At 47.6% G+C, this 17,806-nt stretch overlaps 1 protein-coding gene across 2 annotated transcripts in view; it reads right to left on the bottom strand.

Annotated features, from left to right (window-relative positions):
* Positions 1 to 12,961, bottom strand: part of GM2A (ganglioside GM2 activator) — a 70,041-nt gene extending 57,080 nt beyond the window's left edge. The window contains exons 1-3 of one of the 2 annotated variants that reach the window (XM_063928328.1): positions 12,882 to 12,961; positions 12,568 to 12,632; positions 10,865 to 11,017 (exon numbers count right to left, since the gene is read on the bottom strand). In XM_063928328.1, the coding sequence (XP_063784398.1) occupies positions 10,865 to 11,017; positions 12,568 to 12,576 (162 nt within the window). In that variant the 5' untranslated portion in view covers positions 12,577 to 12,632; positions 12,882 to 12,961. The other variant, XM_063928327.1, reaches the window with a different exon arrangement.
* Positions 12,962 to 17,806: the final 4,845 nt, after the last annotated feature.

The following is a 17,806-nucleotide window of genomic DNA, read 5'->3' as shown; positions in this document are numbered from 1 at the left end:
CTGCTTTGTTTAGTTGAGTTGGGTTTAGGTCTCTTTAGATAGAATTCTGCTTTGTTTAGTTGAGTTGGGTTTTTGAGTTCGGTGGCGGTGGCAGGTTGGTAACCTGGCAGTTGGCCGGTTTCTGAATGGTTATTTTAGTTTAAATTAGGAGTTCAATGTTAGTAAGTTCGGGTGTACTTTTAGGAAAATTTTATAGTTTTATAATTAATTTACGGGCATCACTGTACCAGGTGGGTCCATATGATAGATATAAACATATGTGGATGTCGGGGCCGGTGGCCCAATTTTTACCCCGTAGGGGCGGAGTGTACCTCCGTCCCTACAACTGTTGGTGGGCAGGGGTAGTGGCAGAAGGTCGACCCCTGTCCTTGGAGATTTGATTTCCGATGTCTGGGATGGAGGCAGGAGGCCGATCCCGGAACATCTGGGGCAGAAGGCTCCCTCACACATATGTTTTTTATTGCTTGTTTTTCTGTATTATAATGTTGATCACCCATGTTACGTTTTTATCATGTTTAACCGTTCTTCTCCCCGCCACCTTAGTTACAGAGGGAAGTCTGCATTTTAGTTTTAGTATTAATAGGCCTTCCTCTTAGTCAGAAAATAAAAGCTGACCCCTTTCACGCCAATTACAGTTGTTGTGTCTTTAATTAATAATATAAGTGTGCTTGAGTGGCGCGCGGATGCATCTGACGTGTGAAGTTTATGCCGGCCAGGAGGAAGCAGGAAATAATTCAATGAAATAGCAAATCTTATAATGTACTATCCCAGAAATGACTGTGAGCCCAGACTTTTTAAATATTGAGTAGTTGTAATTGCTTGATTTATTACTTTAAGAAAAATATAATTAAGCCCCCTGCTATATGAATTACAAGTCACAGGGCTATAGCATGTTCTATTTAGCATTTTTTGTAGGGCAACAAAAATATTGCAGCACTATAAAGGTGGTAAAAGGCACTAGGTCCCCAGGTTGGGCAAGTCACAGAATAATAAGGAGACCCAAAGCATGGGCTCCCCCTATCATACCCAGCACAAAGAGGGAGTACCTAGACCATTCTCCCTCAGACCATTTCATCCTCACCAGACAGACTCGCCAAGTGCTCTTCTTGGCACTGCAGGGCAGTAGGGTGCCAGGGTACGATTTACAATACAAAAAAAGATATTATTCGCGAACTACAAATAACAGCAGAACTTACAAGTATCTGAGTGCCTGGGCATTCAGACAGTTGTGGAACTACAAGCACCAGCAAGCCATGGATACCAAGGCACGTGGGAACATGTAGAACCACCTCAGTGGCATAACTACAATGGTAGCAGCATGTGTGTAGTACATGGGCCCCTATACCAATGACAGACTCTGCACTATTTCCATGCCACACCACCCTTTTTACTTGATGCCGGTGGCGCCAACATGAGTTTGTAAAAATGGCGCTGGCACAGAAGATAGCAAAGACTCTGGCCTGGGCATGTGCTAACACTGCTATCACTGTAAATAAGGCGACATGGGCAACAAGTATGGAGGGGGGGTATCTACGGGGGGGGGGGAGCTGTACGCAAAACAAAAAAAACACATTAACACCGGTATTCAGTTAGCCCCAATATTTTTTCTCCCCCCCCCCCCCAAAAAAAAAATGGTCTGACCGATGGTCATTATCCAGCTATTCAATTAAAGCACATTTTTGGGGGGAGCAAAATGTCCGTTTTCGTGCGATAACACATGGGATTCGGGATAAGTGGCTAGACCCATGTGTTATCACCAGCTCTGAGGCCTGCTTATCGGGGATTATGCTTCGCATGCCTGAGACAACTGATGCATAATCCCCTATAGGCGCCGGGCATCGTGGCTAAATTAATAATTATTAATTAGATGCAGTAAATTACCACAGTTAATTGAATACCCCACTAATTCATAATAAAAACAAATCTTTTAAATATAAGTACATCTTTACGTCCTTTTACTTCACGTAGTAGTCCACATGCAAACAAAAAAACAAACCATAATAAATATATGCAACTTGTCCCTAACAAGCTGCAATGAGAATGTATGAACTCTGTTGACTTGGAAGGGTCTATGGTCCTGATTCTTGGGGGTAATTCCAAGTTGATCGCAGCAGGATTTTTGATAGCAATTGGGCAAAACCATGTGCACTGCAGGGGAGGCAGATATAACATGTGCAGAGAGAGTTAGATTTGGGTGGGGTGTGTTCAATCTGCAATCTAATTTGCAGTGTAAAAATAAAGCAGCCAATATTTACCCTGCACAGAAATAAAATAACCCACCCAAATCTAAAAAAAAACTATTTCTGCACATGTTATATCTGCCTCCCCTGCAGTGCACATGGTTTTGCCCAATTGCTATCAAAAATCCTGCTGCGATCAACTTGGAATTACCCCCCTTGTTGGTAAGTAAAGCAATAAAAGCAAGTAACTTTGCGTCTGGAATAAATCATGTTGCCATAGAAGAGAAGCAAATACATTTATATTGTTTCTGTGCAGGGTAAATACTGGCTGCTTTTGCATGTAGCCCACAAATGTTAGACAGCTTTATTTTTACAATGCAATTTAGATTTTAGTTTGAACACATCCCACCCATAAGGTGGCTCATTTATCATTGGATATTTGCGGCTTAACTGCAAATATTAAGTCTCCCTTGCATGTACTATGACATAGTGACTGCAGCAGGTATCTGCGCATTCCCGCCGGCAGCTGCATCCCCTGTAGTTTTCTATGGGGGATGTGATGCTGCCAGATTTACCAAGGAATGCCAAGCTTTCCCATACTTAGCCCCTGCAACGGGTGGTATTCATGTGACCGGCGGTCTGCTGACCACGACACCCATAGAGTGGGACACGACACCCATAGAGTGGGAATAGAACCCGTGGCGACCGCAGGTCGCCACCGAGCCCGCAGCGTGGCGAGCGCAGCGAGCCCGCAAGGGGCTTGCTGCACTCGCCCCTCCCCGCCGGGATCCCGGCGTCGGTGTGCTGCCGGGATCCCGGCGTCGGTAAGCTGACCGGCGGTCAGGAGACTGCCGGTCAGCCATACTACACCCCCTGCAACTACTGCCATCGCCGCTGTAGTTCCAGAGGGTTCCCTGTGAAACCCTTGGCCACATATGGGCTCTCTGCATGTGCATTTAGCAGGATTGCATTCTGCAATGTGATCCTAGGCGCTATTATTGCAAATGCAATCTTTGAGAAATGGGCCCCTAAATCTCTCTGCACATTACATCTGCAGTGCAACATGGTTTTGCCTAGTTTCTTGCTTTTTTGCTTAACTTACAAACATGAATCAGGCTCAATATATGCTTAGCCAATGAGATTGGACTGCTCTTGCATCAGCCAATCAGAAGTTAGGCACGTAGATTGGCTGAGTGTGCAGTGTGAAAAATAGGATTTTAATAACCTACCGGTAAATCCTTTTCTCGTAGTCCGTAGAGGATGCTGGGGTCCATTTTGGTACCATGGGGTATAGACGGTTCCGCAGGAGCCTTCGGCACTTTAAGACTTTTCAGTGTGAACTGGCTCCTCCCTCTATGCCACTCCTCCAGACCTCAGTATAGGAACTGTGCCCGAGGAGACGGACAACTTCGAGAGAAGGAATTAAGATTAAGCTAGTGGCGAAATTCACACCAGCTCACACCATACAAACCATGCCGCACAACATGGCATTCAACATAAACCGTGTCAACGAGCATGAATAACGTAACAGCAACTGCTGTATAACCTCATAACACATGAGAACTTGTGTAAAAAGACAAAAACATAATGCAGGAAAACGAAGCGCTGGGCGGGCGCCCAGCATCCTCTGCGGACTACGAGAAAACTATTTACCGGTAGGTAATTAAGATCCTATTTTCTCTTACGTCCTAGAGGATGCTGGGGTCCATTTTAGTACCATGGGGATGTACCAAAGCTCCCAGTACGGGCGGGAAAGTGCTAATGTTCCTGCAGAACTGAATGATCAAATTGAAGGTCGTCAGCAGCCAAGGTGTCAAACTTGTAAAACTTAGCAAACGTGTTTGCACCTGACCAAGTAGCAGCTCGGCAAATCTGCAAAGCCGAGACACCCCGGGTAGCCGCCCAGGAAGAACCCACTTTCCTTGTAGAGTGGGCCATTACCGAAGTCGGTATCGGCAATCCTGCCGTGGAATGAGCGTGCTGAATCGTACCCCTGATCCAGCTTTCAATAGTCTGCTTAGAAGCAGGACATCCAATCTTGTTGGGGTCATAGAGGACAAACAACGCTTCTGTTTTCCTTATCCGAGCCGTTCTTGTAAGATAAGTCCTCAAAGCTCTGACTACATCCAAGGACTTTGAAACGGCTGAGGTGTCAGAAGCTACTGGCATCACCACAGGTTGGTTGATATGGAAAGAAGACATAACCTTTGGAAGAAATTGTTGACGTGTTCTAAGTTCAGCCCTATCTTCATGAATAATCAAGTAAGGACTCTTGTGAGACAGAGCTCCTAACTCAGACACTCGTCTTCCTGATGCCAAAGCCAACAGCATGACCACTTTCCAAGTGAGAAACTTCAACTCCACCTCTTGCAGAGCCTCAAACCAGTCCGATTTAAGGAACTGCAACACCACATTAAGATCCCATGGAGCCGCAGGGGGCACAAAGGGAGGTTGGATGAGCAGAACTCCCTTCACGAACGTCTGAACCTCAGGAAGAGAAGCCAACTGTTTCTGAAAGAAAATGGATAAGGCCGAAATTTGGACTCTGATAGACCCTAATCGTAAGCCTGCCTCCACACCAGCCTGTAGAAATAGGAGAAGACGCCCTAATTGAAACTCCACCGCAGGAGACTTCTTGGATTCACACCAAGACACATACTTTCTCCAAATACGATGGTAATATTTGGACGTTACTCCCTTCCTGGCCTGAATAAGTGTGGGAATGACTTCATCGGGAATACCCTTCCTGGCTAGGATCTGGCGCTCAACAGCCATGCCATCAAATGTAGCCGGGGTAAGTCTTGATAAACCAACGGCCCCTGCTGAAGCAGGTCCTCGCGAGGAGGAAGAGGCAGAGGATCTTCTATCAGTAACTCCTGAAGATCTGGATACCAAGCCCTCCTTGGCCAGTCTGGGGCGATGAGAATTGCCCGAACCCTTGTTCTTCGTATGATCTTGAGAATTTTTGGAATTAGTGGAAGTGGAGGGAACACATACACTGACTGGAAAACCCATGGTGTTACCAGTGCATCCACTGCTATTGCTTGTGGGTCTCTCGACCTGGAACAATATGTCTGAAGCTTTTTGTTGAGACACGATGCCATTATGTCTACTTGAGGAACGCCCCAACAACTTGCTACCTCCGCAAAAAGTCTTGGTGGAGGCCCCATTCTCCTGGATGGAGATCGTGTCTGCTCAGGAAGTCTGCTTCCCAGTTGTCCACTCCCGGAATGAAGATTGCTGACAGAGATCTTGCATGCCTTTCTGCCAAGAGGAGTATTTTTGTCATCTCTGCCATCGCCGCTCTGCTTTTCGTTCCTCCCTGACGGTTGTCTGACTGGATCTGTATGGGACGATCTTGAAGAAAATGCGCCGCTTGTTGAAGGCCGTTGTAAACGGCTCTCAACTCCAGAATGTTTATGTGAAGAAGTGTTTCTTGACTTCACCATCTTCCTTGGAAGCTTTCCCCTTGCGCGACTGCTCCCCAACCTCGGAGACTTGCATTTGTGGTCACCAGGATCCAGGCATGAATCCCGAACCTGCGTCCCTCCAGGAGGTAAGAACTTTGTAGCCACCACAGGAGCGAAATTCTGGCTTTCGTTGACAGGATTATTCTTTGATGCATGTGCAGATGCAATCCGGGCCACTTGTCCAGTAGGTCCCACTGGAACACCCTGGCATGGAATTGGCCTTATTGTAGAGCCTCGTAAGCTGCTACCATTTTCCCCAGCAGGCGAATGCACTGATGAATCGACACTCGTGCTGGTTTCAAAAGGTGTTTGACCATGCTCTGGATCTCCAGAGCCTTTTCCACCGGTAGAAATACTTTCTGTACCTCGGTGTCCAGTATCATTCCCAGAAATGACAACCTCATCGTCGGTTCCAATTGTGATTTTGGAAGGTTTATGATCCAACCGTGCTGTTGCAGCACCATCAGGGAAAGTGCGATGTCCTGCACTAACTTCTCCCTGGATCTCGCTTTTATCAGGAAATCGTCCAGGTACGGAATTATGTTGACTCCTTTCTTGCGAAGGAGAACCATCATCTCCGCCATTACCTTGGTGAAAATTCTCGGAGCCGTGGAGAGTCCGAAAGGCAACGTTTGGAACTGGTAGTGGCAGTCCTGAACCGCAAACCTCAGGTATACTTGATGCAGAGGGTAAATGGGAATATGCAAATAAGCATCCTTGATGTCCACTGACACCAGAAATTATTTTTCTTCCAAGCTGGAGATCACCGCTCTCAGGGAATCCCTTTTTTTATTTGAATCTTTTTAAATAAAGGTTCAGCGATTTTAGGTTTAAAAATCGGTCTGACCGAGCCATCCGGCTTCGGAACCACAAACAGGCTTGAATAAAAACCTTTCTCCCGTTGTGCTGCAGGAACTAAGGAAATTACCTTGTCCAGACATAATTTTTGTATCGCGTCCAGCACCTTTTTTCTGTCTTCAACAGAAACTGGTAAGGCTGATCTGAAAAATCGTCATGGGGGAGATCTTGAAACGCTAACTTGTAACCCTATTTTTAGTATCCAAGGATCCAGATCTGAGTGGAACCAGACCTGACTGAAGAACTGTAGACATGCCCCCACCCGATCATACTCCCATAGGGGAGCCCTAGCATCATGCTGTGGTTTTAGCAGAAGCAGTAGCTAACGGTGTTGCAGGTCGCCTACCTTGTCCCCGCCCTCTTCCTGCGAAGAAAGGGGTACTCTTTGCTTTCTTGTGCTTGTTGGGCCAAAAGGACTGCATAGTATGAGAATGATACCCTTTCCTAGCCAGTACAGCTGCCGACGGCAGAAATGCTGATTTGCCAGATGTAGTAGTTGATATCATGGCATCCAGCCTGTCTCCAAAGAGGGCCTCACCATTGTAGGGGAGCACCCTCAATATTTCTCTTGGATTCTGCATCAGCATTCCATTGGCGGATCCAGAGTGCACTGCGGGCTGAAATTGCCATAGCGGAGGATCTTGAACCCAGTAAACCAACATCCTTCATAGCCTCAACTAAGTAACCTGAAGAATCTTTGATATGACCTATAATTAGAAGCATATCATCTTTATCGACAGTGTCTATATTAACAATCAAGTTGTCTGCCCATTTTTCAACTGCGTTACCCACCCACGCAGAAGCAATTGTGGGCCTGAGTAACGTAACAGTAGCTATATAGATGGACTTTAAAGTCGTCTCCAACTTACGGTCAGCAGGTTCTTTTAATGAAGCTGACCCTGGGGCAGGCAAAATGATTTTCTTCGACAGCCTAGAGACTGAGGTGTCTACCATTGGGGGTGACTCCCACTTGCGCCTGTCTTCCTCAGGGAAAGGGTACACTACATGTATCCTTCTAGGAATAGTAAACTTCTTTTCTGGGTTAGACCAGGATTCTTCAAAGAATGCATTCAAGTCCTTAGAGTGACGGAGGAAAGGTCACCACCTTTACAATAATCTTTTTTCTCGGGTGCAGGTGTTGTGTCGGTAAACTCTAACACCTCTTTTATAGCGTGTCAGTGGCCCTTTGCATAATCTGCACCACAGACCTTTTCTGGGAACTGGAAGGGTCCCGAGTGGATGACATGGAGGGATCAGCAAACAGTGCATCCTCCACAGACTGTCTCCAATACTTTGTCTGTTGTTCAGACTCAGAGAATTTCTTTGCAAGCTTAGACATATTACTCTGCAACCTTCTTACCCACACAGGCTCATTACTCTCTTGTGCATCTAAAATGGGTTCCTCTGGGGAAGAGCTTTCTCCTGACATGGGGGGTAATTCTGAGTTGATCGCAGCAGCAAGTTTGTTAGCAATTGGGCAAAACCATGTGCACTGCAGGGGGGGCAGATATAACATTTGCAGAGAGAGTTAGATTTGGGTGGGTTATTTTGTTTCTGTGCAGGGTAAATACTGGCTGCTTTATTTTTACACTGCAATTTAGATTTCAGTTTGAATACACCACACCCAAATTTAACTCTCTCTGCACATGTTATATCTGCCCCTCCTGCAGTGCACATGATTTTGCCCAATTGCTAACAAAATGCTGCTGCGATCAACTCAGAATTAGGCCCATGGTACACACTTGTACACACACACCACTCTCACACAGGGGAGCTATTGGGGACAGACTCACACTAATGTCTGTCAGAGGGACACAGAGGGATTTGCCAGTCCACACCCCGCGCCCTATATGTAATTGTATAAAATATACACAACAACAGCACTTTTTCCAATATTAAGTCCGCAGACCTAATGTAATATGCACTCCCCTCCCCCTCTATAACACCCTTGTACTTGTATCAACAATGTAGGAGGAGAAGCAGTGTTCAGGATCAGCACTGCGATTCTGCAGGAGAAAATGGCGCCCAGTGAGTGTTTTGGCAAGTCTGAGGAGAATCCCCGCCCCCCTGTAATGGCGCGATTCTACCTCAGTGAGTGAATTATTTATACTGGCAGGGGTATGTACATCAGCGGCTACCATGTATGTACTGCTATGCCAGTGAGAGTAAGGATTTTATCATGTCCCACAGAGCGCGCCCCCCCCCCCCCATAACCCCCGTGCGCTCTGCACCCTTGTGCTTATAGACATGCTGCGCTGGTACCTCTATGCCGCCACGAAGACCGGAGGACCCCTCTCTGCAGGCCTCCGGTAAATACTCACCAGCCTTCTGGCCTTCTGGCTCTGTTAGGGGGTGGCGGCAGTGCTGTGGGAATGAGCTGCAGCCAGGCAAGGAAAGGGGCGTGGCATAACAAAAAGTGGGCGTGGTATAACAAAAAGTGGGCGTGGTATAACAAAAAAAAGGGACGTAGCCTTGCTGCACAGAGTGTAATGACTGCCTCACACGAAATAACACATTGGCCCCCACAGGTAAAAACCTCAAACACATATGCTCCCACAGTGCCAGATACACACATGCCCCCACAGTGCCATGTGCCCACAGAGCCAGATATGCCCCCAGTGACAGATTATAGATATGCCCCCACAGTGCCATGTGCCCACAGTGCCAGATATGCCCCCACAGTGCCAGATATGACCCCACAGTGCCAGATACAGATATGCCCCCACAGTGCCATGTGCCCACAGTGCTAGATATGCCCCCACAGTGCCAGATTACAGATATGCCCCCACAGTGCCGTGTGCCCACAGTGCCAGATATGCCCCCACAGTGCCAGATTACAGATATGCCCCCACAGTGCCATGTGCCCACAGTGCCAGATATGACCCCACAGTGCCAGATACAGATATGCCCCCACAGTGCCATGTGCCCACAGTGCTAGATATGCCCCCACAGTGCCAGATTACAGATATGCCCCACAGTGCCATGTGCCCACAGTGCCAGATATGCCCCCACAGTGCCAGATTACAGATATGCCCCCACAGTGCCATGTGCCCATAATGCCAGATATGACCCCACAGTGCCAGATACAGATATGCCCCCACAGTACCAGATATGACCCCACAGTGCCAGATACAGATATGCCCCCACAGTGCCATGTGCCCACAGTGCTAGATATGCCCCCACAGTGCCAGATTATAGATATGCCCCCACAGTGCCATGTGCCCACAGTGCCAGATATGACCCCACAGTGCCAGATATGACCCCACAGTGCCAGATTATAGATATGCCCCCACAGTGCCATGTTCCCACAGTGCCAGATATGCCCCCACAGTGCCATGTGCCCGCAGAGCCAGATATGCCCCCACAGTGCCACATATGACCCACATTGACAGATATGCCCCCACTGAGCCATGTGCCCACAATGCCAGATATGCCCCCATAGTAGAGCTCACCGTTACTGTGTGGTGAGCGCAGCGCGCGCTTCTCCTGCCTGACGCCCTGCTTTTCAGTCTGATCTCCGGCGGTGACGGCAGCCAGCGTGTATGTCTCAAATCAGGCGCCGGTCCGCGAGCTCTCATTGGCTAACGAACCGGCACCTGATTTGAGCCATACACTCCGCCGTCACTGCCGGAGACCAGACAGAGGGGCAGGGCGGCAGGCAGGAGAGGCGCGGCTTTGGGTGGCTGGGCGGAGGATCGCGATCGACTGGTTGCATGTCCGCGATCGACCAGTCGATCGCGATCGACTGTTTGGCCACCCCTGCTCTAGGACGTAAGAGAAACATAATTTTTATGCCATGCAAATATCATTTGTACTGTGTGTAAAAACTCACAGGAATAAAGCCAAAATGAATACCAAACTAAACTTGTCATCTGAGGTACACAACCATCTGGCAACAAAATGGTTATGATCATGAGACAGCTGTCTAACAATTCACTAGGAAGCAACCCCATTGGTTCCTAGTGACGGACAGGCTGCATTTACAAACAGACTACCTCAAACACGTGCATCATAAATGTAAGACCTTTTACAGGTTGAGTATCCCTTTGGATAAGGGATACTCAACCCTGTATTTGTTTCTGAAGATTGAAAAGTAATGCTGAAAGTTTTCGTGAAGCCTGTGGAATTGTGAAATTTATCTTGTGAGCAATAACACTTCTGAGCCCACTGAGATGACCATGGCCCTCATTCAGATGTGGTTGGAGTTGCAATCGCTGCTGGTTACATGGAAGCAGCAGCGGTAGCACTTATATGGTAAAGCAGCAGGAGGTGTCACACTGGTACTTTGTGGCATCGGTACTCCATCCACATCTGAATGACCCCCTGTGTGCAGTGTTCCGTGACTGGCCGGCTTACCGTGACTGGGGAAATCAGTGGTACGCTAGTATTCAGGACTGTAGACACGGTCATTTCTCCTGGGATCAGTAGCGGGTCTGGAAGAATGGTGAGAGTCTTTATTTTTCCAGGCAGAGTTTCAGCATCGCAGTTAGCCCAGGAGAAGCCATTAACCTGTAAGGGAAAAAAGCAGACAGACTGAGGCAGCGACGGACTGGGGCTCAAAAACGGCCCAGGCATTTGTGAGCGTGCGCTCGGCACAGGGGCGCACCTCCACGATGTACGAGGCGTGCCGCGAGTCATGAAGGCGTGGACTCATGGCACCCCCCCATTACCATGGCGACGCTTGCTGGGGGAGGGGGCGTGCTGTGAGTCCTGGGGCATGGACTCTCAGCATGCCCCTATTTCCATGGAGACCAGTGGGGGCGGCTGAACCAGAGATCCGGAGGCTGCGCTGCGTGCGGCTTTCTCAGCTATCTGAGGGACCGGATCGGCCCACCTGCCCATCGACCCTCATGTGCCAGAAGTGCCAGATGGCCAGTCCGGCCCTGGACTGAGGGTAGCGATATTGTACACTTTCTGTTTCAGCAGGAAACCAATTGGATGTATTTTATAATACGGGATGCGGTCAGGATTCTGACAGTCAAAATACCAACTGTGGATTCCCGACCGAGGTTGGAAATTCCAGCATCCCGACTGGAATCACTATCCCAGCGCTGCCATCCCGACACCCGGGATCGAGAACGAGACACTGCTGGGCCGCAAGAGAGGAAAGCCGCGGGGAAGATGGGGGTTATGCTTAGGCTGCAGGGGTGGGGGGTGTGGAGAGTTAGGTTTAGGCTGCGGGGAGGGAGGGTTAGGGTGCCATTGGGAGAAGGTACTGTCAGGATGCAGCGTTAGGTATTCTGACTGCCGGAATTCCGAACCTGACCCTGTAATACAGAGGTCATATCACTACGCAGTGCTGTTTGGGCACTCTCGTTCTTCCGTTATCTAACACCCAGTCCCAGGCTTTCCACATGCGCTCATTCCCCTATTCACATAATGATACTGCCCCTATCACATCAAGCCCTAGCCTCTCTAACACATACCTCCCATCTGTCCCACTTTCTCTAGACAATCCTGATTTATGAGAACTATCCCTAGATCAGGACGTCCTTCCCGATTTGAGGGATGTTTGAGGTTTTCTGGCTTTTGGGAGCAAATGGTTGATTGTCATTTGCTTCCATATATTAACAGATTTTTGCTCCAACCAGAAAGATTGTAAAGATAATCTTATAGTGTGCATCCAGCTTAAGGCTGACTGACAGGAAGACTCAGAGACTGACAGGGCGAGAAAAGATAAATATTACCCAGGGAGCTACATGGTTCATATGAGAACATTTCAGTTGGCAGTTACTGGCCCTTCACACATGCAGGCGTACACACACACACACACACACACACACACACACACACACACACACACACACACGCACGCACGCACGCACGCACGCACGCACGCGCGCGCGCACACACACACACGCAGGCGCACACGCGCACACACACATATTAAAATCTTTAGCAGATTCTATACTACTGCAACAGTTATGGAATCTATTAGTGCTTCAGGTAATCAGCACATTAATTAGGCTAATACATTATGCTCTTGTGACAAAGGGTTACATTAAAGTTTCACTGAGCACAACATAAAGTTTTAGTAAAAGTGTGTATTATCATCTTACCGCTGTCATCCTCCATGGTATTCGGTTCACCAGGAATCCTGTGGTTGTCACCAGTTTAAATTGCCCTAAGGCGATACAGGCAACAAAAAAATAAAAATATATCTTTCCCATTATGGTTAGAGGCTTCAGCTATGCACTGCAACTGCAGGGAGGCTGCAGATTAATCTATCAGCAGTCTTGGTGCTTCCTGTTCTTCCTGGAAGTATATTCACAGACATACATACAGGAAACAGCGCAGGATTATTATACGCAGATACAGTACTGGCAGGAAGACACAGCACTGTAAAGAGGAAATAAAACACTGGTGCACTCACTTCTACAGTAATGAATGTTTCCCTTCCCAGATGCTGACAGTCACATGACATTCCTCTTGCTCAATAGGCTGTGTTGTAATGTAATGTACTGGATGACAAGGAGGATTATGGGACTGGCCCAATATGCATTACAGACAATCTGCTGCCCTCTGCTGTTAGAAATACAAGATAGAAATAACATGTTTGTAAAATTAGCACAATAGAAAGCAAATATGTAAAGAGCGTATAGTCTCTCTATGCTGGGTTATTAATAAATGTACACTAGTTATAGCCAATCAGTGGTTCCGTATCTATCTTTTGGATCGCCGCACAATCGCCATGTCTGCATTTAATACAGATGATAGGGCAAATAGTATTGAGACGACTGATATTATTTTGCTGCATGCCCCGTTAGTTGTTTGATAAACACAAAAGATGACAGCTGACACATGAACAGTGTAGCGGGCGATACCGGGAATACCAGGGTATGTATATCACTGCTGCAGCATCAGGATGTTTGGATATTGGAGGTCATTCCGAGTCGTTCGCTCGGAAAATTTCTTCGCATCGCAGCGTTTTTCCGCTTAGCGCGCATGCGCAATGTCCGCACTGCGACTGCGCCAAGTAAATTTGCTATGAAGTTTGGATTTTTACTCACGGCTTTTTCTTCGCTCAGGCGATCGTAGTGTGATTGACAGGAAATGGGTGTTACTGGGCGGAAACAGGCCGTTTTATGGGCGTGTGGGAAAAAACGCTACCGTTTCCGTAAAAAACGCGGGAGTGGCTGGAGAAACGGAGGAGTGTCTGGGCGAACGCTGGGTGTGTTTGTGATGTCAAACCAGGAACGACAAGCATTGAACTGATCCTAGATGCCGAGTAAGTCTGAAGCTACTCTGAAACTGCTAAGAAGTTTGTAATCGCAATATTGCGAATACGTCGTTCGCAATTTTAAGAAGCTAAGATTCACTCCCAGTAGGCGGCGGCTTAGCGTGAGCAACTCTGCTAAAATCGCCTTGCGAGCGAACAACTCGGAATGACCTCCATTGTTACAGAGTAGTTTGCAGTAAGGCAAGTACTAGTATCCTTGAGAATGAACATCAGACAAGGGAGGTCATTCCGAGTCGTTCGCTCGGAAAATTTCTTCGCATCGCAGCGTTTTTCCGCTTAGTGCGCATGCGCAATGTCCGCACTGCGACTGCGCCAAGTAAATTTGCTATGAAGTTTGGATTTTTACTCACGGCTTTTTCTTCGCTCAGGCGATCGTAGTGTGATTGACAGGAAATGGGTGTTACTGGGCGGAAACAGGCCGTTTTATGGGCGTGTGGGGAAAAACGCTACCGTTTCCGGAAAAAACGCGGGAGTGGCTGGAGAAACGGAGGAGTGTCTGGGCGAACGCTGGGTGTGTTTGTGACGTCAAATCAGGAACGATAAGCACTGAACTGATCGCAGATGCCGAGTAAGTCTGAAGCTACTCTGAAACTGCTACGAGATGTGTAATCGCAATATTGCGAATCTTTCGTTCGCAATTTTAAGAAGCTAAGATTCACTCCCAGTAGGCGGCGGCTTAGCGTGTGCAATACTGCTAAAATCGCCTTGCGAGCGAACAACTCGGAATGAGGGCCAATGTCAAAAGATTTGATAAGGTAGCACAATTTGTTGCAGTGCTCCTCTGCACTCTTGGCAGGCGAGAAAATAAGATGGGTGTATATGAGAGAGGCATTGGTTAACCAAATGTCAATATCAGACATGCGAGTTACTTTGTTGGCGATATTTTGAGATAATAGACGGTTATAGGTATTGGTTTTGTTACTTTGGCAGAAAGTATACGATAAGGAATTAGTGTTAGACTTGGTCTGAGCGTTGTACAATGGTTGGCAAGTAGTTTTAAACTTGCACCTACAGTATATGTCTGATTGGTTGATTTTTTTTTTATAGGATGTATAGTGACCTTTTGATCAATATTTTAGTAATTTTATCCCAAGTTGTTATTTACATCCTTCAGGGTTTATTTGGGAGATTTATCAAACAATCTAAAGAAGACGTGGAGAAGTTGCCCACAGTGCCAGATTAGGGTCCACATGGGCCTGGAGCTGAAATTTTTGAAGGGCCTATTGTGTGCCGCCAGAGGGGGTAGGGGAGAGTACATATAGACTCTTTTTCTACTTTGCATTGGATGTTGCTGGCTGCTTATTTCTATCTGAAATCAACATTGTATGAGCCTGGCACTCCGCTCATTGGAATATTAAATGTGTGTGGCTTGCCTCATGCAGGATATAATAAGAATTTACTTACCGATAATTCTATTTCTCGGAGTCCGTAGTGGATGCTGGGGTTCCTGAAAGGACCATGGGGAATAGCGGCTCCGCAGGAGACAGGGCACAAAAAGTAAAGCTTTAGGATCAGGTGGTGTGCACTGGCTCCTCCCCCTATGACCCTCCTCCAAGCCTCAGTTAGGATACTGTGCCCGGACGAGCGTACACAATAAGGAAGGATTTTGAATCCCGGGTAAGACTCATACCAGCCACACCAATCACACTGTACAACCTGTGATCTGAACCCAGTTAACAGTATGATAACAGCGGAGCCTCTGAAAAGATGGCTCACAACAATAATAACCCGATTTTTGTAACTATGTACAAGTATTGCAGATAATCCGCACTTGGGATGGGCGCCCAGCATCCACTACGGACTCCGAGAAATAGAATTATCGGTAAGTAAATTCTTATTTTCTCTATCGTCCTAGTGGATGCTGGGGTTCCTGAAAGGACCATGGGGATTATACCAAAGCTCCCAAACGGGCGGGAGAGTGCGGATGACTCTGCAGCACCGAATGAGAGAACTCCAGGTCCTCCTTAGCCAGGGTATCAAATTTGTAGGATTTTACAAACGTGTTTGCCCCTGACTAAGTAGCCGCTCGGCAAAGTTGTAAAGCCGAGACCCCTCGGGCAGCCGCCCAAGATGAGCCCACCTTCCTTGTGGAATGGGCATTTACATATTTTGGCTGTGGCAGGCCTGCCACAGAATGTGCAAGCTGAATTGTATTACACATCCAACTAGCAATAGTCTGCTTAGAAGCAAGAGCACCCAGTTTGTTGGGTGCATACAGGATAACAGCAAGTCAGTTTTCCTGACTCCAGCCGTCCTGGAACCTATATTTTCAGGGCCCTGACAACATCTAGCAACTTGGAGTCCTCCAAGTCCTTAGTAGGCGCAAGGCACCACAATAAGCTGGTTCAGGTGAAACACTGACACCACCTTAGGGAGAGAACTGGGGACGAGTCCGCAGCTCTGCCCTGTCCGAATGGACAAACAGATATGGGCTTTTTTGAGAAAAAAACCACCAATTTGACACTCGCCTGGCCCAGGCCAGGGCCAAGAGCATGGTCACTTTTCATGTGAGATGCTTCAAATCCACAGATTTGACTGGTTTTAAACCAATGTGATTTGAGGAATCCCAGAACTACGTTGAGATCCCACAGTGCCACTGGAGGCACAAAAGGGGGTTGTATATGCAATACTCCCTTGACAAACTTCTGGACTTCAGGAACTGAAGCCAATTCTTTTTGGAAGAAAATCGACAGGGCCGAAATTTGAACCTTAATGGACCCCAATTTGAGGCCCATAGACACTCCTGTTTGCAGGAAATGCAGGAATCGACCGAGTTGAAATTTCTTCGTGGGGCCTTCCTGGCCTCAAAACCACGCAACATATTTTCGCCCCATGTGGTGATAATGTTGTGCGGTCACCTCCTTCCTGGCTTTGACCAGGGTAGGAATGACCTCTTCCGGAATGCCTTTTTCCCTTAGGATCCGGCGTTCCACCGCCATGCCGTCAAACGCAGCTGCGGTAAGTCTTGGAACAGACATGGTACTTGCTGAAGCAAGTCCCTTCTTAGCGGCAGAGGCCATAAGTCCTCTGTGAGCATCTCTTGAAGTTCCGGGTACCAAGTCCTTCTTGGCCAATCCGGAGCCATGAGTATAGTTCTTACTCCTCTACGTCTTATAATTCTCAGTACCTTAGGTATGAGAAGCAGAGGAGGGAACACATACACCGACTGGTACACCCACGGTGTTACCAGAACGTCCACAGCTATTGCCTGAGGGTCTTTTGACCTGGCGCAATACCTGTCCCGTTTTTTTGTTCAGACGGGACGCCATCATGTCCACCTTTGGTATTTCCCAACGGTTCACAATCATGTTGTCAAAGTCAGAAAAATATCCCTATACACGCTGCCATATTTGCACCTCACGCTGGTCCGCGCTGCGCATGCGTGCGCTTTCCCGTGATAGCGCATACCCGCTGATGCGTGCACCCGCTCGCATCGGTATGCGTATTTACGGTAAAGAGTATGTAGTCGTAGCGTGCGACCCAATCGTTACATATTTCCACAATTAATGTAGTTTGTAGATCATGGTCCCTTTGATAGATTCTGAAAGTTTGGTTAATATAGAATGTCCCTGAATGGAGGAATCCCTCTTTGTATTGTGCGAAGGGTCTAACAGGAATCATACAGCAGTGTTTGGTACCCATCGGAAGAGTATTTAATTAGCAATATTCCGGTGTTGGTTTGGAGCGTATTAATCGCTCGTGCGAATAGTTATGGACATAAGAAGTTTATGTCCATTACTATTATTTACTCATACTCAGGTATGCGGCGGGAAACCTAGTTTCCCACCCACCTGAGCTGTTTGAAATCGTCACAGCCCACCTGTATGAATCACCCTATGACCTTTTGTTATAGTGCGAAGCCGAATTCCTGCGTCCAATGGACAATGAGGTTGTAGGGACCATTAGATTGCATTGTGTGAGTAGCATAAAAGACAGGCCTGTGGCATCCAGCTTTCACTTCTCATCAAACGGTTCTCATTGCTGATAATCGGGAAGCTGGCTGTCCAGAAGCGCTTGCGATCGTTACCCTTGTGCGTAAGTTTCTCTCCGTAATCATT

This window comes from Pseudophryne corroboree, chromosome 6 (genome assembly GCF_028390025.1).
Source record: "Pseudophryne corroboree isolate aPseCor3 chromosome 6, aPseCor3.hap2, whole genome shotgun sequence".
NCBI lineage: Eukaryota > Metazoa > Chordata > Amphibia > Anura > Myobatrachidae > Pseudophryne > Pseudophryne corroboree.
This window is presented reverse-complemented; position numbering and strand designations above follow the sequence as displayed.